This window comes from Cherax quadricarinatus, chromosome 75, assembly GCF_038502225.1.
Source record: "Cherax quadricarinatus isolate ZL_2023a chromosome 75, ASM3850222v1, whole genome shotgun sequence".
Classification (NCBI taxonomy): Eukaryota; Metazoa; Arthropoda; class Malacostraca; order Decapoda; family Parastacidae; genus Cherax; species Cherax quadricarinatus.
In genome coordinates, this window is record NC_091366.1 from 7,816,904 (window position 1) to 7,840,147 (window position 23,244).

The 23,244-nt window shown below is 38.7% G+C and overlaps 1 protein-coding gene across 8 annotated transcripts in view; it reads right to left on the reverse strand.

The window, feature by feature from the left end:
• Bruce (BIR repeat containing ubiquitin-conjugating enzyme) overlaps window positions 1-23,244 on the reverse strand; it is a 231,818-nt gene that overhangs the window by 140,304 nt on the left and 68,270 nt on the right. For all 8 annotated transcript variants that reach the window (XM_070101002.1, XM_070101006.1, XM_070101005.1 and 5 more), the window contains exons 16-21: window positions 20,193-20,377; window positions 18,293-18,435; window positions 17,223-17,358; window positions 15,502-15,670; window positions 12,126-12,275; window positions 3,454-3,826 (exon numbers count right to left, since the gene is read on the reverse strand). In XM_070101002.1, coding sequence (XP_069957103.1) covers window positions 3,454-3,826; window positions 12,126-12,275; window positions 15,502-15,670; window positions 17,223-17,358; window positions 18,293-18,435; window positions 20,193-20,377 — 1,156 coding nt within the window. The remainder of the gene's footprint in view (window positions 1-3,453; window positions 3,827-12,125; window positions 12,276-15,501; window positions 15,671-17,222; window positions 17,359-18,292; window positions 18,436-20,192; window positions 20,378-23,244) is intronic.

Genomic DNA, 23,244 nt, shown 5'->3' on the forward strand with positions numbered 1-23,244 from the left:
GTGAATCATAGAATTGATGAGGGAAAAAGAGTGAGTGGTGCACTTAGGAGTCTGTGGAGACAAAGAACTTTGTCCTTGGAGGCAAAGAGGGGAATGTATGAGAGTATAGTTTTACCAACGCTCTTATATGGGTGTGAAGCATGGGTGATGAATGTTGCAGCGAGGAGAAGGCTGGAGGCAGTGGAGATGTCATGTCTGAGGGCAATGTGTGGTGTGAATATAATGCAGAGAATTCGTAGTTTGGAAGTTAGGAGGAGGTGCGGGATTACCAAAACTGTTGTCCAGAGGGCTGAGGAAGGGTTGTTGAGGTGGTTCGGACATGTAGAGAGAATGGAGCGAAACAGAATGACTTCAAGAGTGTATGAGTGTATCAGTCTGTAGTGGAAGGAAGGCGGGGTAGGGGTCGGCCTAGGAAAGGTTGGAGAGAGGGGGTAAAGGAGGTTTTGTGCGCGAGGGGCTTGGACTTCCAGCAGGTATGCATGAGCGTGTTTGATAGGAGTGAATGGAGACAAATGGTTTTTAATACTTGACGTGCTGTTGGAGTGTGAGCAAAGTAACATTTATGAAGGGGTTCAGGGAAACCGGCAGGCCGGACTTGAGTCCTGGAGATGGGAAGTACAGTGCCTGCACTCTGAAGGAGGGGTGTTAATGTTGCAGTTTAAAAACTGTAGTGTAAAGCACCCTTCTGGCAAGACAGTGATGGAGTGAATGATGGTGAAAGTTTTTCTTTTTCGGGCCACCCTGCCTTGGTGGGAATCGGCCAGTGTGATAATAATAAAAAATATATATGTAGAGAAGATAAAAAAAACTGGGAGAAATGTAAATGTCCCTCATGGCTAACACACACAATTTACGAAGAAACACAAGAAACACTCCATCGTTGTTGATGAAAGAAAAAAAAAAGGGAAATAATAACATACTAGAACATGGAAGGATGTAAGAAAATAGCTTAAGGATTTCTCAGTACCAACAGAGCAGCAAAAGACCACAACTGCAAACCAAGAAAAGACAATGCTTAAGAGTAAATAAGAATGAAAAGAGTATTGGAATGGGATCGAGGAGGAGGTAGCATGTGTTACAACGACTGCAAACTAGTGTAAAGTACAGACGACTGGACATTATGAGCTTAAAGTTAGTTCCTGTAACTACATATTGGACATGAATAGGTAAACACAATCACTTCCTCCATACTCCTTCCAATCTGGCCTACAATCTTCATTTCCTATACAGCCTCTCTTCACTTAACGACGGAGTTCCGTTCCTAAGACCACGTCTGTAGACGAATTTGTTGCTAAGTGAGGAGCATACTATAATGGTAGTGGGTTTGTGTCAGCCATCTTTGACATTGTTTTCATGTCACCTTTGCACCATTTATAATATTTCTGGTATATTTTTAAATGTTTATACAGTAGTGTACTGTATATTATAATAAATCAGCTCTAATATACATTATTTAAGTATGCATACTGGTCAGATAGCCAGTTGTGAGTCCGAGGAATCAGTAAACAAGTATGTCGCAAACTGAGGAGAGGCTGTACTTCTACTTACTCTCATCACCTTGCTCTTTTTTGTGTTTTCTTTCAACTTCTTTCTCTTTACACCCTTTCCAAATACCTCCACCAATTTCTGCAACTTCTCTTCCGAACCTCCCAATACCACTGTGTCATCTGCAAACAGCAACTGTGACAACTCCGATTTTATACGATTCATTATCTTTTTAGTAGTCCACATAACAAATATACGAGAGGTGGCTCTTATAACTAATACTAAAAAATGCGCAAAGAAATTAAGTCGAGACTGCTGCTATCATCCTTTCAGAAAATAGAACAATTTGTGTTATCTATATTTACCACTGGTGTTATTAAGCCTAAGTATGAGAAACTGAGAACTATGGGAGAAAGCATACCACAGAATACAGTACTTATAAGGCATGTAGAAGTTACAGACATAGTACAGGTAGAGAAAATGTCTCAAAATATTTAAGCATTGTTCACCACAGAAATCTTAAAAAAACGTCATTACTGATAAAGACTGCCAAAAATTCAGCAAAGATGGTGAGAGTCACTTTCCTCGTTACTGTGGATGGAATACAAAACATGGATAACAGTGAATAATATAAGAATTGCACATTCATGATGTAACAAAACCTAAGCATCAATTTTCATAATACAGTGACAGTATAGGATAGTAAAACCACTACTACTAAGAGATTTGGATAATTTCCAATTAGAGACACCAAATGATATAGCACAGAGATTCTGGATCACTTTTTTGTAAGTAGTGTTTTTTTTTTTTTAATCACAACAGTGGCCATCTCCCACTAAGGAATGGTGACCCAAAAAAGAAACTTTCACCATCATTCAATATCATTGTCTTGCCATAGGCAAAGATACTACAGTTCAGATGCCCTTCCAAACTACAAATATCCTGGAGGTACATCCCACCTCCAGGACTCAAGTCTGGCTAACCAGTTTCTATGAATCCTTTCACTCTCACTCCAACAGTGATTTTATGGGCGAGGGGCTTGGACTTCCAGCAAGGGTGTGTGAGCGTGTTAGATAGGAGTGAATGGAGACAAATGGTACTTGGGACCTGACAATCTGTTGGAGTGTGAGCAGGGTAATATTTAGTGAAGGGATTCAGGGAAACTGGTTATTTTCATATAGTCGGACTTGAGTCCTGGAAATGGGAAGTACAATGCCTGCACTTCAAAGGAGGGGCTTGGGATATTGGTAGTTTGGAGGGATATGTTGTGTATCTCTATACGTCTATGCTTCTAAACTGTTGTATTCTGAGCACTTCTGCAAAAACAGTGATAATGTGTAAGTGTGGTGAAAGTGTTGAATGATGATGAAAGTATTTTCTTTTTGGGGATTTTCTTTCTTTTTTGGGTCACCCTGCCTCGGTGGGAGACGGCCGACTTGTTGAAGAAAAAAAAAGAGTATACATTTACATTATTTAGCGAGGGATTCAGGGAAACCGGTTATTTTTGTATAGCCGGACTTGAGTCCTGGAAATGGGAAGTACAATGCCTGCACTCTAAAGAAGGGGTTCGGGATATTAGCAGTTTGGAGGGATATGTTGTGTATCTTTATACGTTTATGCTTCTAAACTGTTGTGTTCTGAGCACCTCTGCAAAAACAGTGATTATGTGTGAGTGAGGTGAAAGTGTTGAATGATGATGAAAGTATTTTCTTTCTGGTAATTTTCTTTCTTTTTGGGTCACCCTGCCTTGGTGGGAGACGGCTGACTTACTAAAAAAAAAACATTTACTGTATGCAAGAGCAACATATATTTGATGTTATAACATACAATACTGAGCATATTTTGCTATATTAAGCAAATACAGAATCCATGTCTTGTAGGCAGTACTATCAAGCCTCACCAATGCCATCCACAGTAAAAGAAAACAATTCTCTACACTTTCATGAAAAATAGCAACTAGGGTCTAACCTGATGAAGCTCTTTCCATCTTCGTACCGTCGCTAGCCATGTGCAAAGTGAAATGAAGTGGTTCCACCTCCAGTAGACCACACAGTGCACTGGTGTGCGTTAAGCCAAGGAAGGAGCCAACTTGTGAACCCCGTCCTAAGAGTGCACCGATATCGCTGTCATCACGTCCCATCATAATGTATGGGTACCCAATGGTGGTTCCAGGGCCGCCAGTTTTGCCATTCATGGTAGAGTTGTGCGTGCTTCCTCCAGGGCCTCCCTGCATGCTTCCTGATATACCAGTTCCACCAAAGCTAATATTATTATTATTGTTGTTGTTATTGTTCCCAGTGTTGTGGTTTGAATTTGAAGGACCAGATGAACTTCCACTTATCTGTGGGTGAAAGTGATTAATCATTATTGACATGTTACATGAAAGCATGGAAAAACAGTTTTTTTTTTAACACATTGGCCATTTCCCAGCGAGACAGGGTGACCCAAAAAGAAAAAAAAAACATTTATTGCTATCAAAATAAAATTTCTTACAATAAAAGTAATATAAAATATAAAATATAAAGGTTGGAGGGAGGGGGTAAAGGTGGTGTTGTGGGCGAGGGGTTTGGACTTCCAGCAAGCGTGCGTGAGCGTGTTAGACAGGAGTGAATGGAGACAAATGGGATTTGGGACCTGAAGAGCTGTTGGAGTGTGAGCAGGGTAATATTTAGTGAAGGGATTCAGGGAAACCGGTCATTTTATATAACCAGACTCGAGTCCTGGAAATGGAAAGTACAATGCCTGCACTCTAAAGGAGGGGTCTGAGATATTGGCAGTTTGGAGGGATATATTGTGTATTTTTATACGTATATACTTCTAAACTGTTGTATTCTGGGCACCTCTGCAAAAACAGTGATTATGTGAGTGAGAGGTGAAAGTGTTGAATGATGATGAAAGTATTTTCTTTTTGGGGATTTTTTCTTTCTTTTTGGGTCACCCTGCCTCGGTGGGAGACGGCCGACTTGTTGGAAAAAAAAAAAAAGTGTTAGCATGTAAAACACACCAAGGTGGCAACTACAATAAAACAAGTCTTATATATTGGACAGTCTGATGCAAGATTAAATCTAATCTATTCCATTTTCATTTGTGACACCATGTTCTTTCTGAGGATTGCCTTCCACAATGTCTCGACTCGACTGCCTCCATAATGCCTTTCCAGTTGAATCAAGAGCTCTATATTTTCTGGCTATGGAGTTTTCCCTCTACCTCCCGGCACTTCCCAACCGGGTATTCCATCTTCTCAATCACTGACTTTCCTTCCAGTTTCCTTTCTCACTCCACTGAATATATTAATCTCCTCATCTTCGCAGCATCCCTTATTCTGAAGTTGGGCTTCTCATACCCTCCCTTGACGTTCTTACCTCTACGTTTAATTCCACAAGGTACTCCAAGTTCAGTACTGTATGTTTGCTAGCACCCTGGTGGCTCTCATATTCAACTTCACCTACATCAGAAATATTTGTGATAAATATTAGGGTTTGTCAGTTAGTCTGTCAATTTTTCTTTTTTGTTGTATCATTAACAGTTTTTTAATCACCTCCAACTCAGCCTACCACATTTTCAGTCCTCCGTGTAGGTCCCAGTTTTCCCAATACAGTGGTCCCTCAATAATCGTCCGGCTCGATAGTCGTCCTTTTCGGAAATCGTCCCGTTATTTCATCCAAACATTGGCTCGCAAATGGTCTGTTGACTCACTAATCGTCTTTCGTCCTGGACGCGCAATCACGCTCTGAGCCACCTCGGCCTCCCTTTCCAGCCAGTGTGCCATTGTTTACCAGTGAGCGACGTTCCCCCACTTGTTCATACGAAATATTTCATAACATTCCATTCATTTTAGTGCTTGCAAGTGCTAAATAAGCTACCATGGCTCCAAAGAAAGCTCCTAGTGCCAAGCCTTTGGTAAAGAAAGTGAGAAATATGACTGAATTTAAGAAAAACATCATTGAACAATGTGAAAGTGGCATACGTGTGGGCAAACTGGCCAGGATGTATAACAAATCCCGTACAACCATATCTTCCATCGTGGCCAAGAAAAAGGAAATCAAGGGAGCTGTTGTTGCAAGGGGGTAAATATGCTGATAAAAATGAAATCACCAGTACTCGAAGATGTTGGGAAGTTATTATTGGTGTGGATAAACGAGAAACAATTAGCAGGAGATAGTCTTATGATGTCAATTATTTGTGAAAAGGCTAGGCAGTTGCACAACGATCTGGTAAAGAAATTGCCTGCAACTAGTGGTGATGCGAGTGAATTTAAGGCCAGCAAAGGCTGGTTTGAGAGATTTAACAAGCGTACTGGCATACACAGTGTGATAAGGCTTGGTGAGCTGCCAGTTCAGACCAAAAAGCAGCTGAAAAATATGTGCATGAATTCAAGGAGTACATAGAGGCTGAAGGGCTGAAACCTGAACAAGTGTTCAATTGTGATGAAACAGGCCTCTTTTGGAAGAAAATTCCAAAGAGGACCTACATTACTCAGGAGGAAAAGGCACTGCCAGGACACAAGCCTTTGAAAGACAGGCTGACGCTCATTTTCTGTGTTAATGCTAGTGGGGATTTCAAAGTGAAGCCGTTACTAGTGTACCATTCTGAAAATCCCAGTGTGTTTAAGAAAAACAATGTTATGAAGAGTAAATTGTGTGTGTTTTGGAGATCTAATAATAAGGCATGAGTCACGAGGGAAATTTTCGTCGAGTGGTTCAATGAAGTGTTTGGCCCTAGTGTGAAGAATTACCTCCTGGAAAAGAAATTGGATCTCGAGTGCCTCCTAGTAATGGACAATGCACCTGGTCATCCTCCAAACTTGGATGACCTAATTCTGAAGGAGTTTGGGATCATCATAGTAAAGTTCTTGCCCCCGAATACCACTCCTCTCCTCCAGCCCAAGGACCAGCAGGTCATTTCAAACTTTAAAAAACTCTACACCAAAGCCTATGTCAGTTGTGAACTCTATTGAGGCATTGGGGAGTTCCATGGGGTTGGATGTGAGTTCGGAGGATGTGGAAGAGTTGGTGGAGGACTAAAACAAAGAGCTAACCACTGAGGAGCTGCAAGAGCTTCAGCAGGAGGAGGAAGAGAGATGGAAGAAGGTGCCTTCTTCAGAAATTAAGGAGATTTTTGAAATGTGGGGTAGGATGGAAAGATTTATGGAAAAACATCACCCTGAAAAGGATGTTGCAAGCCATATCGGCAACTTGCACAGTGACAGAGTCTTGGCCCATTTTAGGGAAGTTTAAAAGAGATGCCAGAAACAGAGCTCTCTGGAGAGTTTTTTTGTGAGACAGGACTCCAGTGACTCTCAAGCTGGTCCTAGTGGCATTAAGAAACAGAGAAGAGAAGTAACCCCAGAAAAGCACTTGGTACCTGAGGTGTTGATGGAAGGGCATTCCCCTTCCAAACAGTAATTCAATGTCTCTCCTCCTCCAGTCTCCCATACACTAAGAAGAATCGCCAATAAAGGTAAGTGTTATGCTGTTAATGTTTCATTCATCATGTCCCATTGTATTGTTTATGTACTACATTTATATTTCATGTAAAAATTTTTTTTGTTTTAATACTTCTGGGTGTCAGGAACGGATTAACTGTATTTACATTATTTCTTATGGGGAAAATTGATTCGAAAATCATCTATTTCAATAAGAGTCCCACTTCCAGGAATGGATTAAGGACGATAAACGAGGGACCACTGTATATGTCTTTGTGGATGAAATTACCCACGATATGTAGCTTTGTTCAAGTCCTATGTGAATTTCTTGTTGCGTTTGCGTTTGTTGTCTTTATGCTCCTGTCTCCTGTTAGGCAGCAGGTTGTACAGTGGTCCCTCGATAATCGTAAGGCTCGATGGTCGTAATTTTAGAAAATCGTAACGTTATTTTCGTCAAAACATTGGCTCATGAATCATCGTTTGACTCGCAAATAGTCGTTCATCTGGGACTTGTACACACAGCCCCGAGCCGCCTCACACTCCATTCCCAGCCAGTGTGCCATTGTTTATCAGTGGGGATGATCCCACGAGTTTATACGATACATTTCATAATATTCCATTCGTTTTAGTGCTTGCAACTGCTCAATAAGTCACCATGGCTCCAAAGAAAGCTTCTAGTGCCAGCCCTTTGGTAAAGAATGTGAGAAACACATATACAGTAGGGCCCCACTTATACGGCAGGTTAGGTTCCAGGCTACCGCCGTAAAGCGGAAACCGCCGTAAAGTGGAACATCCTTTTTTCCCTTATAAATGCATACAAACACTAGATAACAAGTTTACACTAACATATATTAAGTTAGCAATAGAACCAGGCATCAAAAAACAATAAAAAAGTACAATACACACACAGTGCACTCATTACTTACCTTAAAATATTTATAGTCTTAATCTAGGGTGAGACAAGTAGTGTTTATTGTAAGAAATCAAGTGTGGTATGTATGGTAGTCAGCCGGGCTACCATACCAGGCCACATAATATTCTATTACATTTAAGCATCCTAGAGCGATAAAATGCATATACAGTTTACTCATTACTTACCTTAAAATATTTGTAGTCTTAATCTAGGGTGAGACAAGTAGTGTTTATTGTAAGAAATCAAGTGTGGTATGCATGGTAGTCAGCCGGGCTACCATATCCAGGAGCTAGTTTCAAGCCCAGTGCTAAAACCACACATACTGTAATATTTTCCATGATAAATTATAAAAAACATACGAAAAAACACTGCAAAGTTGCTGTTTTAATCGAAAAATCATGATTTCATTTTTTTCTCTCATTATACACAGTGTGCTGCAGGATCTGTTTTATGTGGTGCACACATACCACATAGATGTATTCTCTCATATCCAAATGTACCACTCACAGTTTATCAGAGTGAGCTGAGCTCATGGCGTAGATCTACGGTTTGGACCCTGAACGTAAAGCCGTAGATCTACGGGACGGACCCTGAAAGGGTTAAGCATCCCAGAGTGATAAAATGTATATACAGTCCACTCATTATTTTATTTATTTTATTATCACACTGGCCGATTCCCACCAAGGCAGGGTGGCCCGAAAAAGAAAAACTTTCACCATCATTCACTCCATCACTGTCTTGCCAGAAGGGTGCTTTACACTACAGTTTTTAAACTGCAACATTAACACCCCTCCTTCAGAGTGCAGGCACTGTACTTCCCATCTCCAGGACTCAAGTCCGGCCTGCCGGTTTCCCTAAACCCCTTCATAAATGTTACTTTGCTCACACTCCAACAGCACGTCAAGTATTAAAAACCATTTGTCTCCATTCACTATCAAACATGCTCACACATGCCTGCTGGAAGTCCAAGCCCCTTGCACACAAAACCTCCTTTACCCCCTCCCTCCAACCTTTCCTAGGCCGACCCCTACCCCGCCTTCCTTCCACTACAGACTGATACACTCTCGAAGTCATTCTGTTTCGCTCCATTCTCTCTACATGTCCGAACCACCTCAACAACCCTTCCTCAGCCCTCTGGACAACAGTTTTGGTAATCCGGCACCTCCTCCTAACTTCCAAACTACGAATTCTCTGCATTATATTCACACCACATATTGCCCTCAGACGTGACATCTCCACTGCCTCCAGCCTTCTCCTCGCTGCAACATTCATCACCCATGCTTCACACCCATATAAGAGCGTTGGTAAAACTATACTCTCATACATTCCCCTCTTTGCCTCCAAGGGTCAGGAGTAAGTAAATGAGATAAAACGAATAAATGAGAGAGAGAGAGAATGAGTGCATGAGAGAGGACAGGCGAAGAGTTATGTAAACAAACCAGGCGAAGGTAAGTTTTGTAAACAAAAAGTGTACACGTCTGGTTTGTGTACAAGTTACATTGTGTACAGGTTGTCTCTACATTGATACGGCAGAATAAATAAAGAAGAACACTCCCATTCTCATGTAGCATCATTTTGAGAAGAAATGATGCTCTGAGTGAAGGCAATGGAAATAAGTCACTCTGACTTTTTTGGGTTATCCTAGGTTCTCTACACATATGTTGTTATGTATGATAATCTATGTAACTGTATTTGTGTATACCTGAATAAACTTACATACATACAAAAGGAATAATTTTCTACAGTTACCCCCAGTAACACATTTTCTCTTATGTTAGATTAGAGAAAATGTTATTCTTGCCATCACTTGTACAAGTTATCTGGCTACCACATCTCATATTTATGTTTATTTATTCTATTGTGGGGTGTATTTATCATCTTTATATGTTATGTATCATGTTTATTATATAATTTTGAAAAAATATCATGGATGGATTAATGAAAATGTGTATATTAACGTAATATACGACATTTAATGAGACTCGGTGATTATCATTATTATTATTATTTCTAATATGGAGTCACTTGTGCAAGTCGTCTGCTACCACATCTCACATTTATATTTATTATACTGTGGGGTGTATTTATCTTATTTATATGTTATGCATCATGTTTATTATATAATTATATAATTATATAATTATATAATTTTGAAAAAATATCATAGATGGATTAATGAAAATGTGTATATTAACGTAATGAGACTCGATGATTATTATTATCATTACTAATATGACGTCTGGAGACACAAGACACTCTTACTGATTTTAATGTGTACCTGCATGCCAGCAGAGTGTGTAAGTTTATTTAGGTACAGGTATACATAAGTATAATTATCAGAGTATATATAAAATATGAAATAACTTTTAAAAACACTTGAAATTTTCGAGTTTCCAGACAAAATGGAGAGACTTAGTACTTATTGAGCTCACAGAGAATGTAAACAAACAGGGTGGGGCGCGGTGACCGTATTAGAAAGTCAGGTGGGGGGAGCCGTATAGTGAGTTTTGGTCATAATTTGAAATGACCGTATTAGCGGAACGCCGTAAAGTGAAACGCCGTAAAGCGGGGCCCTACTGTAATTTAAGAAAAAGTTTGTAGAAAAATATGAAAGTGGTGGTCATAGAGTGGAAGCAGTTGTGATAGTGGTTGATGGTGGTAGAAGGTGGTAGTGATGGTGGTAGCAGTTGTAATAGTGGTTGAAGGTGGTAGTGATGGTGGTAGCAGTTGTAATAGTGGTAGAAGGTGGTAGTGATGGTGGTAGCAGTTGTAATAGTGGTAGAAGGTGGTAGTGATGGTGGTAGCAGTTGTAATAGTGGTAGAAGGTGGTAGCAGTTGTAATAGTGGTAGAAGGTGGTAGTGATAGTGGTTGTGATGGTAGTAGAGGGCAGTAGTGGTTGTGATGGTGGCAGAGGGTGCCTTCTTCAGTGATTCAGCGATTCTACCAACTCGTCCAATGTTGTTGGAGTTATATAGGGCTACAGAAAACACCGCCGCCTCAGCTGCTGCTTCACCAACATTATGGACGGCTTACTCTCAGTGGCCCTTATACACCCAACAACAACACAACACCTCTCGTGATATACATAATGACTTTTTTATTCATTCTAAAGTATATTCCATGTTTCTATGTTATTAATATTATTTATGTCATATTAGTTGAATTGATAGATAAATAAGCCGTAGAGTTGATATTAGTGTCATATTCTCCAACAATAAACTCGCCATCCCTCCCTCACACAAACAAGTCTTTAATAAAGGTAAGTGTGATGTTAAATAAGGACATAAGAACTTAAGAAAGAAGGAACACTGCAACAGGCCTGCTGGCCCATACTAGGCAGGTCCTTCACAAATCCAACCCACTAACAGAACAAATGCTACCCAAGCAATAAGCTCAGGTGCAAGTCCGACTCAAATCCAACCCCTCTCACTCGTGTATTTATCCAACCTAAATTTGAAACTAACCAAGCCATAGCTTTTAGAACATAAGAAAGGAGGAACACTGCAATAGGCCAGTTGGCCCATACTAGGCAGGTCCTTCACAAATCCAACCCAATAACAGCATAACTGCTACCCAAGCAATAAGTTTTGATAAACCTATTTACTCATGTGCAAGCCCGATTCAAACCAACCCCTCTCACTCGAGTATTTATCCAACCTAAATTTGAAACTACCCAATGTTTTAGCTTCGATCACCCTACTAGACAGACCCTTCCACTCATCAACTACCCCTATTACCAATGTTCGTTTATACATTTTATTAGTGCTTTACATTTATTTGGCATTCTTTTCTCCATGTAAATCTATATTTATGCTAGGGAAGTGACCCCTGAAGTGACCTAGAGTCCTTATGGAGAGGGATTCCCCTTCCAAACAATAACCTCTCTTCCCTCTCTCCTCCTCCCTGTCTTCCATTCATCAACTACAGCCTTCAATAAAGGTAACTGTCATGTTGAATGTTCATTCTTTTGTGTATGTAAATCTATCTTTAAGGTAAAAAAAAATTGTTGTTCATACTCCTGGGTATCTGGAACGAATTAATTGGATTTACATTATTTCTTATGGGGAAAAGGGATTCAAAAATCGTCAATATCGATAATAGTCACACTTCCAGGAACGGATTAATTACGAAAAACGAGGGACCACTGTATATCCCTACAATTACTACTCTGGGTCTCCAAGTCTTGGGCCCACTATGCAGTGCCTTGCTGCAAATCTGTTTATCCCTTCCTCTCTTCAAAACCATACTGCTACTCATCTTTGTGTAACTTAACACAATAATTACATGTTTTTAAAACTTACCGTTTGTTTAGCAAGTAATGGAGGATCAGTGTCGAAGAGCTCTCTCTCGAATGGGGTCCCATAAAGATTGAACCTAGTTTGCAATACTGCATGTAATGGGTCCACTTTCTTGCTCAGTGCTTCTGATATCATTGTTAACAGTTGAGTAACCTGTAAAGGAAGCCATAATTATGATTTTAAATGTCATACAAAAGAACATGAAGTCTCTCTAAATTCAAACTTGAACATCCACAATTGCAATGTTCTTTTATTTTGTAATACATACTGCGTATCTTGTCAAATCTTAAAGTGCTGTGCTAAAATATTATTTAGAGCCAATAGATTAAAAAGAACTAGGTAGTAGGTTGGTAGACAGCAACCGCCCAGGGAGGTACTACCGTCCTGCCAAGCGAGTGTAAAACTGAAGCCTGTAATTGTTTTACAAGATGGTAGGATTGCTGGTGTCTTTTTTTTTCTGTCTCATACACATGCAAGATTTCAGGTACGTCTTGCTACTTCTACTTACACTTAGGTCACACTACACATACATGTACAAGCATATATATACACACCCCTTTGGGTTTTCTTCTATTTTCTTTCTAGTTCTTGTTCTTGTTTATTTCCTCTTACCTCCATGGGGAAGTGGAACAGAATTCTTCCTCCGTAAGCCATGCGTGTTTTAAGAGACTAAAATGCCAGGAGCAAGGGGCTAGTAACCCCTTCTCCTGTATATATTACTGAATGTAAAAGGAGAAACTTTTGTTTTTCCTTTTGGGCCACCCCGCCTCGGTGGGATACAGCCAGTGTGTTGAAAGAAAGATTAAAAAGAAGGGGTGGGGATATTTGCTGTTTGGAGGGACATCTGGACTGTTGTATCTACATGTCTCTGGCAAGACAGTGACAGTGTGAATGATGGTGAATGTTTCTTTTTTGGTCTCTCAACCTCAGTGGGAGATGGCCAGTGTGTTAAAAAATATTAAATAAATGTGATTTTTTTTTTCTTTTTTTAACAAGTCGGCCATCTCCCACCAAGGCAGGGTGAAATATAATGAAATATAATATGTAAATGAAATGTGAAATCTATCTTTCTTTCAACACACCAGCCGTATCCCACTGAGGCGTGGTGGCCCAAAAGGAAAAACGAAAGTTTCTCCTTTTACATTTAGCAATATATACAGAAGAGGTTACTAGCCCCTTGCTCCCGGCATTTTAGTCGCCTCTTACAACACGCATGGCTTACGAAGGAAGAATTCTGTTCCACTTCCCCATGGAGATAAGAGGAAATAAACAAGAACTAGAAAGAAAATAGCTGAAAACCCAGAGAGGTGTGTATATATATGCGTGTACATGTATGTGTAGTGTGACCTAAGTGTAAGTAGAAGTAGCAAGACGTACCTGAAATCTTGCATGTTCATGGGACAGAAAAAAGGACACCAGCAATCCTACCATCATGTAAAACAATTATAGGCTTTCGTTTTACACTCACTTGGCAGGACGGTAGTACCTCCCTGGGTGGTTGCTGTCTACCAACCTACTACCTAGGTAAATGTGAAATATAATGTGTAAACAAAATGTGAAATATAATGTGTAAATAAAATGTGAAAAAGTTCAGAATCCATGGGCATGAGTAAAATTAGAGAAGTGTGTCAACATCCATGTACAGTGTTCAATTGATTCAGTTTACCACAATTAAAAATTCAATGAAGTATATGAACTGCTGCATCCAATATTCCTGAAGCACTGGCTCAAACAATCCAATAAGAAGGACTAAAACTTCAATATTTTTAACATGTCATAAAGAGACATTTAATAATATTAATTATGGTGCATGTTTCACAAAAGAACATAAAAGAGCACTGCAGCAGGCCTACTGGCCCATACTGGAACCTTTTTTTTTCCACTGGGCCTTACACAACTTCATACATCACTTGCTTGTTCTCAAGTATAATTTCTCATATGAACAATTAAATGGCTTATGCTAGTACAGGAGGGCCCTGCTTTATAGAGTTTCACTAATGCAGAGGTTTTCAATTATACCCAGTCTTCATTTGCTCAGACTTCCTACAATAAACATATTCACTATAAGCTAAGGATGAAAATATTTTAAGGTAAGTAATGAGTGTACTGTATATGCATTTTTAGGCGTAGCTCTACTGCTCACTTGATATATTTTTTTTTAACTAATTGTCTGTATCCCAACAGAGGCAGGATGACCTAAAGAGAAAAACTAAAGTTTCTCTATTTAAATTTAGTAATTTATACAGGAGAAAGAGTTACTAGCCTCTTGCTCCCTCATTTAATATATGATAGTGTAATCTTTTTTTTTTCAAGAAACCAGCTATATCCCACCAAGGCAGGGTTGAATTAAAAAGAAAAACAAAAGTAAAATATATTATCAGGTTTTTATATGCATTTGAAAGTGAAAAGAGATTTTCAATGTACAGCAATTTTCACTTGAGAGCAGCAGCAGCCCAGAACCTAACCTACTGTATAAGCATTGTCTGTCTGTGTTGACTTTTTTCAAGTAAGGGACCATTTATAACAAAAAAAGGCACAATACTGTGACTGGAACGATACAGTGTGACTTTGTTGAAATACCGACAAGTTGGTTTAGAAAGACACGTAAGCAAACACTATGACATTTATTAGAAAAAGTTTCGGTCCTGGGACCTTGAAGTGATCAAGGTCCCAGGACCGAAACGTTTTCTAATAAATGTCATAGTGTTTGCTTACGTGTCTTTCTAAACCAGTGTGACTTTGTAAATGGTCTAAGTCAGACCGAAACGTCGTCATAAGCTTCTCTCTTTTTTGTGCGGGTTATTTGTGTAAGGGACCATTTCCCTAAAACATTATTAGACAATAACTTCTAGCTCATTAATTCTGAACTTGCAAGACCTCATGTACTCAAATATTTAATTTCAATTGGAGTCTCCATACATCTGAATTTTCTTCATATTCTATTTTTGTTCATCTGTATTACTTTACCTGGACAGCTTGTTTGCTTTTACACAAATAACCCGCACATAAAAGAGAGAAGCTTACGACGACGTTTCGGACCGACTTGGACCATTTACAAAGTCACGTGACTTTGTAAATGATCCAAGTCGGACCGAAACGTCATTGTAAACTTCTCTCTTTTATGTGCGGGTTATCTGTGTATCATTCCAGTCACGGTATTGTGCCTTTTTTTGTTATTGTTTGCCTTTATTTAGACCATAGCCTTCTGTTACACATGTCTATTTCTAAACTTAATAAAATCTGATGTTGCAATTCAGTCATTTAAATTATAATCAAGGTGTTGCAATTCAGTCATTTGAATTACTGTCTGTGCACTTCTGATAAAACAACTGTAGCAAAAGAGTAATTATAACAAAAGTGCAGTGGGGCCCGAGCATACCTTGCGAGAGGTGCCCCAAGGGTTGCACCACTTAACATGGTTAAGGAGGGTGAAGAACCAGTGAAGAGCTCCAGCACTCTGACAATGCAGAACATGATCCAGCCACTCCAGTAGAGCTTCCAGGACGGCCCATCCAAAAACTGTGCCGCCTTCAACGACACGTGAGCCCCTGCAAAAAATAATTTATACAATTATAGTGCTTCAGAAATACTACTAATTTTTTTTTACATATTGGTATCAGGTCCTCGTCACATGTTTAGTGCTACCACATAGAAAGAGGTACATTGTGAGAGGTCCTCGTACTTTCCTCATAAGGACACTGATAATTTCTGTTAATAATATGTGGCTCAAAAACTGTAATGTGCATCAGGAGAATGGTGTTAACACAGTGAAACTTGTAAACAAGACAGACAAATGTTCAAAAATAAGCTAAAAAAAACTCCTCAGATATATACAAAAAAATAATTAGAATGAAAAGCAATAAATGCCAAAAATAACCTAAGTGGCTAGTAAGAGGAAACAAGGAGACAGCTAGATTTAAGATCATAAAAGGACAGGAAGAATGAAAAAGATTTTTTAACACAGATAAGAAAGAGGCCATGGTTCCCTGTCACTTATTTGATTAAGATTCCCTATGCAATTCTGATATCAAATACAATGAGAGAGAGATTGAAGGAAATACAATCTTGAGAATCTTTGTCTTGGAACTTGCAATGTAAAATCAGAGAAGCTTGTATGAAGCTTCTAAGAGTTACCTCTGAGTTTAATATGAACTCAAGATGCTTTTCTTTGGTTTCACTGCCTTGTTATTAATGATATCAAAGGAATATTTAAAGAAATGTAGGTACACTAGATGAAGTTAAGGCATGGCCCTCAGTGAAAAATCTCAAAGTCCACAAAAATGTGGATTTCTAAGAATGCTGGTTATTTTCTGCTTTCACTTTCTGACAAGTTTCAGTTATGACACTAGAACAATACTCAAGGAAACAGGGTAACTTTTATGTACAAGAAGTATTGTGACAGCATTTACAAAAGATTCACTTCACCTATTGTCTCACTGCAATTAATCTGTAATACATGAAAATAAACAGTTTTTCTGTTTAAACTAATGATCTTCCTCTTAACATTTACACTGCTACATTTCTTATCACATGATGCTTTTGTGAACCTTAGGTTGGGCAAGGCAGTATCGTAATAGTTTTCAATTGCCACAGAAATTTGTTATTTACAACAGCAACGACTTACTGTAGGTACACAGTGGATGACAACAGTCACTGACATGTAGTTTGCTTGTTTTTCCTGCCTGTGAATGAACCAATCCACTAGTCAGATGAGTTAGAGGCACTATGATATTTTCCATTAAGTGGGTGGATATTGTCATTATGTGAGTCTGTTCACTAATGAATCAATATTAAACTTCAATATTAACTGAAATGCGATTTAATGCATTTAACCTGTACTTTAAAAATAAATTCTCGCTTATTAAACCATTTTTCATTACAATAAATTTAATTTACCTATTGAAGACCTAGTGAAGACTTACATGTGTAAGGACAAGTGAATGTTGTTTAACATGTTACTTGTGTAAGGACAAGTGAGTGTTGTTCAACTTGAGATAAGTAACAGAACAGGTGGGTTACAAAGAGTGCTTCTGATAGCTCAATCATACGTGGGAAGTATACTGAAAATGAGTTAAACTGAAAATCCATTTGCTAACTTACTCAAGAGCGGTGACTATTATTTTTGATGTTTTATGGGCAATACTGCGGTCTCCAAGCAGAAGACATGAATGCACAAGTCCCGAGAGATGGAGCTGTAGCATAGTGATGATTCCAACGCTGATGGTGTGGTCATCAACTTGAAGAAGAGAAATTTATTTTACTGCGAATTCCTTCTATATTATTATTACAGTCATGGTGGAGTGCTAAACCCATCAGGGGTCATACAGCACCCGAAGGTATAGGAGGCAATTAGGTTCACTCCAAGGAAGGGGAGCTCAGGTTCAATTCCTTAATCAAGGTTTACAGATGAACACCCTCAAGGGTCTTCATCCATAAACCTTGAATACTATTAACAGTAATGCTTCATACAGTAAACTCTCGATTTAATGGTCTAATGAGAGATGGCATTGTTGCTGAAGTTAATTGTCCATTAGATCTGAATTCTAAGAACATTTTTGCATGAACATAACAAGACAATTCTGGATTTAGAGGACTTAGTCTATTGAATCCAAAAATAAATTTACCCCAAGGCCCAAACCAACAACAGACAATTCTGATTTAACAGACTTTGCCTGATAAATACAGAATAAATTTACACAGTAGCCTGTATAACTAACAGACAAGTCTGGATTGAACGGACAACTTGATCCATTTCTTCCAAAGGTTGTCGGGCCACAAATTTTGTCCATTAAGACTAAAATTAACTAAAACACGGTCTGGTAAATCAAGGTTTTACTGTACCCTCAAAAGTTGAATGTCACGATAACATGGCTGGAACACTAACCCTGAACTACAAATTTTGGTCCACTGTGGGATAATAATGAACGAAGGTGCAAGTGGATAATTTGCAGCTTCATAATGGTCCAGGACCGACCAAAATGTTGGGTAAACATTCACCCCGAATTTGTGGGTTGCTTACAAGCCTTCGAAAGAACTGGCCTACTACACTAAAAAAAAGCCTATTACACCACATAAAAAGAACGCTTAACACACTAAATAAAAAAAAGCCTACTACATTAAAGAAAAAAAAAAGATCCATACCAATAATTTCCATGAGAGGTCAATCTTACCTGCGGCCGTATATATGGAAGTGATCCAGAGTAGCAAGTCAAGTGCCCGGTGACGGATGTGGTCAGAGGATGTATCACTGACGACAATTTCTAACAGGCTCTTGTGGAAATCTTCATTTTCGACCAGTGATAGCCTCTGCTGTCTACAATGGAAATATATTTCATAAATTTTTTTAATTTGTTATCTGTTCTCTTCCAGCACTGATAATACGACAAAACTGCTATTATCTAGTAGCCACTATCCACATCTGGACACACCGGAAATATTACTAACGTTCTGTTTTTTCCCACAGTTACTGCATTGTGTTCATGTGAATCTTTCAAAGCACACTGAACTTCGCATTGCTAAAGGTGGACATGTTAAGGATATCATTCATTAAAATTACTGCATAATTTTTACAAAAATGCAATTTCACCTATGTGTCCAGATTTTTGGGTTACCCTGTAGAATATGTATACCATATTTCACGGCTTATTTGACACACGTTTTTTCCATAAAATGTCTCCAAAAACCACCCTGTGTCCTATCAACTGAAGGTCAGTGACGGGAGCTATAAGTTTCGGGTGTGGGGTGGGCTGTAGCTCTCCCAGTTACGTCTAATGCTTTCATCATAATACCCTATGGAGTTAAATAAAGTAAACCATAGAATGGATGGGGTTTGAACCCATGGCAAGTGAGTGGTAAAACTCCAGGCCAGTGCATAAGCCACTGGGCCAGCTGGGTTACACACTGGCCTAGAGTTTCATGACTCACTCACATGGGTTCAAATTCCACCCATTCTGTGGTTTATTGGCAGTTATTTTATTAAGAGCATCAACATAAGAACATAAAAAAGAAGGAACACTGCAACAGGCCTACTGGCCTATGCAAAGCAGGTCCAATTTCCCCACTGGCTAAAGCCAGTGAGGTCAGACACGTCACTTAAGAGAGGAGCATGGCATCCGACCTAGCAGCACAAGCTAGTCAGGTCCAACTCACACCCAAGGGGCTTGGACTTCCAGCAAGCGTGCGTGAGCGTGTTAGATAGGAGTGAATGGAGACGAATGGTGTTTGGGACCTGACGATCTGTTGGAGTGTGAGCAGGGTAATATTTAGTGAAGGGATTCAGGGAAACCAGTTATTTTCATATAGTCGGACTTGAGTCCTGGAAATGAGAAGTACAATGCCTGCACTTTAAAGGAAGGGTTTGGGATATTGGCAGTTTGGAGGGATATGTTGTGTATCTTTACATGTATATGCTTCTAAACTGTTGTATTCTGAGCACCTCTGCAAAAACAGTGATAATGTGTGTGTGTGTGATGAAAGTGTTGAATGATGATGAAAGTATTTTCTTTTTGGGGATTTTCTTTCTTTTTTGGGTCACCCTGCCTTGGTGGGAGAAGGCCGACTTGTTGAAAAAAAAAAAAATTAAATTACGATTTCATGAGTAAAATAAGAGTAATTATCAAGAGGAACTTTGTTCTTTATTGATAGTGTAAGGCGAAGTTCTGCATGTAGTGATACAGGAACCCCAAAGTGGTGAGCAATGAGGTTCTAAGTGTTAGTGAGAAAGATACAATAATCCCTCAATGAAGAGCAGTGAGGGTTTAAGTGAGGAGGAAACAAGTAGCCCTAAGTGATGCACAGTGAAGTTTAAAGTGAGGAGGATACAGCAGCCCTAAGTAATGCATAGTTGAGGTTTCACATGAATTTATAAAGCTGCTCAAATAATTTCACTCTAGGCCATGATTAAGGTTCATCAAAGAAAGTAAATTTGTGTTTTCTTTTGGGACTTCATAAAATGTGCATAAAAATGGGCTGACAATTTATCCACTCCAATGACATGCAGAGAACATTTTCTGTAGTCAATCAACATCACCTAAGTTTTTCACATGGCACATTTAATAATATAAAACTTACCTCTCATGAGGAATGGTAGTCTTTATGCAACACCTGACTGTTATGGAGAGCTCCTGGATAATATCACACCCTCGCACTAAATCCACCCTTTTGTTTGAGGAAGCTGCCAAGCGGTCCAGGAATGTAGATGACTGTGGAGGCATGTACTGAGTTACCAGATCAAGGTCACTGTTCTTCTGAAGGTCCTAGGAAAAGAGGTAAAGCTTTATGGAATAATGGAGTATTATCTTAAAAGGTATTTTTATTTAAATCACTGATAAAGAAATTTTTAACACTTTAGACCGAATTAAAAATAAGAGATAAATCTAATGAATCACAACCATAACTCAAGCAATGGATGGGATACAGTAATTTAGAGAGATAATGATATTAGATCTCAAGATATAGTATCATTTATATACATTATCTCGCAGTCCACAGCAGGATTCCGAGCCTCTATACTCTGCACACTTTAGCCACACAGCCAGATCCCAGATATACGAGATATGGCTATGTGGATAAACTAATGTGTACTTTCATGTAGTGTGTGCTGGTTCAAATCCTGCTTTATATTAAAGTGTTTTTTTTATCACGTCACCCGTCTCCCACTTGAAATTTGTTAACCCTCTCACGGTCGGTCCCAATGCATCATGGCTAGAAGCCAGTGTTGGTCCCATAGTATGCCATAAGCTCAGCTCACTCAGATAAGCTATGAACAGTAAATCTGGGCCTAGATATGAGATAATGGGTCTATGCGGTAAGTGTGCACCATATAAAAAAAAAAATACTGCAGCACACGGTGCATAATGAGAAAAATAATGGCAACCCTGATTCTGATCTAAAACTGTGACTTTGCAGTGTATTTTCGTATGGTTTTTATGGTTGTATTCTCAGTGTCTTGGTCTCAATTGTTAGAATGGAAGCTGTGTTACAGAAATAGAGATGATTTTGATTAGTTTCAGGACTGAAAGTAGCTTGAAATTGAGCTCAAAGTAGCAAAAAATGCTCAATTTTTGCTGATATTCCAGAGTACACAAATGATGTCACTTGTCCAATATGCATCCAACTGGCCAGTCAAATATGCATTTAGGAATGCACTGACATTATTTATACAACTATTACTATATAACAGTAAATCTTCTATTCTTGTGTGAATAAAAATTCAAAATAAAAAAAAATAGCGTAATATAAGAGGGGCCAGAGACATGACTAGCGAACAGAGAAAATGTTATTTAGCGTGAAGAATGTCTGTACTGTTTATTTTGGACCCTATTATGAAACTGGCATTTCTAATTGTGTGTGAAACTGGGCAAATTACCAATTTCTGATCACTTTATTGGGTAGTTTAACCCTTTCAGGGTCCGTGCCGTAGATCTACAGCTTTATGTTCAGGGTCCAAACCGTAGATCTACGCCATGAGCTCAGCTCACTCTGATAAGCTGTGAGTGGTAAATTTGGGCCTGATATGAGAGAATACATCTATGTGGTATGTGTGCACCACATAAAACAAATCCTGCAGCACACAGTGTATAATGAGAGAAAAAACCTGACCGTGATTTTCAATTAAAACAGTGTTTTTGCAGTGTTTTTTCGTATGTTTTTATAGTTGTATTTGCGATTTCTTGATCTCATTTGATAGAATGGAAGACATATTACAGAAATAGAGATGATTTTGATAGGTTTTAGCACTGGAAATGGCTTGAAACTGAGCTCAAAGTAGCGGAAATGTTAAATTTTTGCCGATGTTCAAGAGTAAACAAACGACCTCACATGTCTAATACCCGCCAGCTGGTGGGTCTAATATACATTCACAAATGTAGTGATGATATTTATACAATTATTACAATATTGCATAACAGTAAATACTCTATTTTTTGGTATGAATAAAAATTCATTATGTGAATAAAAAATCAAAATGGAATTCATTTGTAAAGCCTCAAAACGTAACTAATGAACAGAGGAAATGTTAGTTTAATGGCAGGAATACCTACATTGTTTATTCTGGACCCTATTTTGAAACTGGAATATTTTGAACTGTGTTAAATTGGCCAAATTACCAATTTCTGATCACTAATTTGTAGTTGAAACATTTGACTTGGCGATTTCTTGTGCTCAATCGATAGAAGTAATACTAGTGAAATAGCTAAGAATTTGGTCGACTGGAATAATGTAATTAGCCTAAAATGGGAGTCAAAGTCGGCAAAATCGGCAATTCGTAAATATCACAGACACATCAAAATTTGCGAAAGCATAATTTCGTCAGTTTTCCATCAAATTTCGTACTTTTTGTTTTATTACCTTCAGAAAAAGATTCTCTACCAATTCGTAAGAAAAAATAACAAAAAATTTTATTCTTGGCCCCTGGTGCGCACTTTGAAATTTGGCCTCTGGACCCTGAAAGGGTTAATAGTTGAATGGGCAGTTTCCTATAGTCAATCGATAGAATGGTAAACATACTAGCAAAAGAGCCAGTAATTTGGTTAACTGGAACAATGGAACTGTCCTAAAATCAAACTCAAATTGTATACATAAATATCACTAACACAGCAAAATTCGTGAAAATGCAAGTTTGTTTTCCATCAAATTTTGTAGTTTTTGGTTATTACCTTCAGAAAAGATTCTCTACCATTTCATAAGAAAAAAATAATGATTTTTTTTTCCTAAATATTGCGACCCTGAGAGCAAGTTTGAGAGCAGGGGCTGCAACCCTGAAGGGGTTAAACAACCTTGGTATAGAGCAAATATACCAAGTATCAGAAATGTCTGGGAATGTTTACACAAGTTACCCACCAGTGAAACAATGATGACACTATCTAAATGTCCTTCAAGGGAGGGATACCTCAATGCCAGTGACAAGCTCTTGATCCAAGGAATTGGAGCTACATTCTCTTTCCTTGGGTCAAGCATGATTAACTCTCATCTCCCAGATGCTGTATGATCCCTATGGGTTTTACACTAACATAAAACAAGAAAACTAAAAACAAGAAAAGGTGCAGTTTGCAGAGAGCTTTATTACAAAACCTGGGATAAAAAGCTTTACAATGTTTTCTTTTCTTTCAACAAACTGGCTATA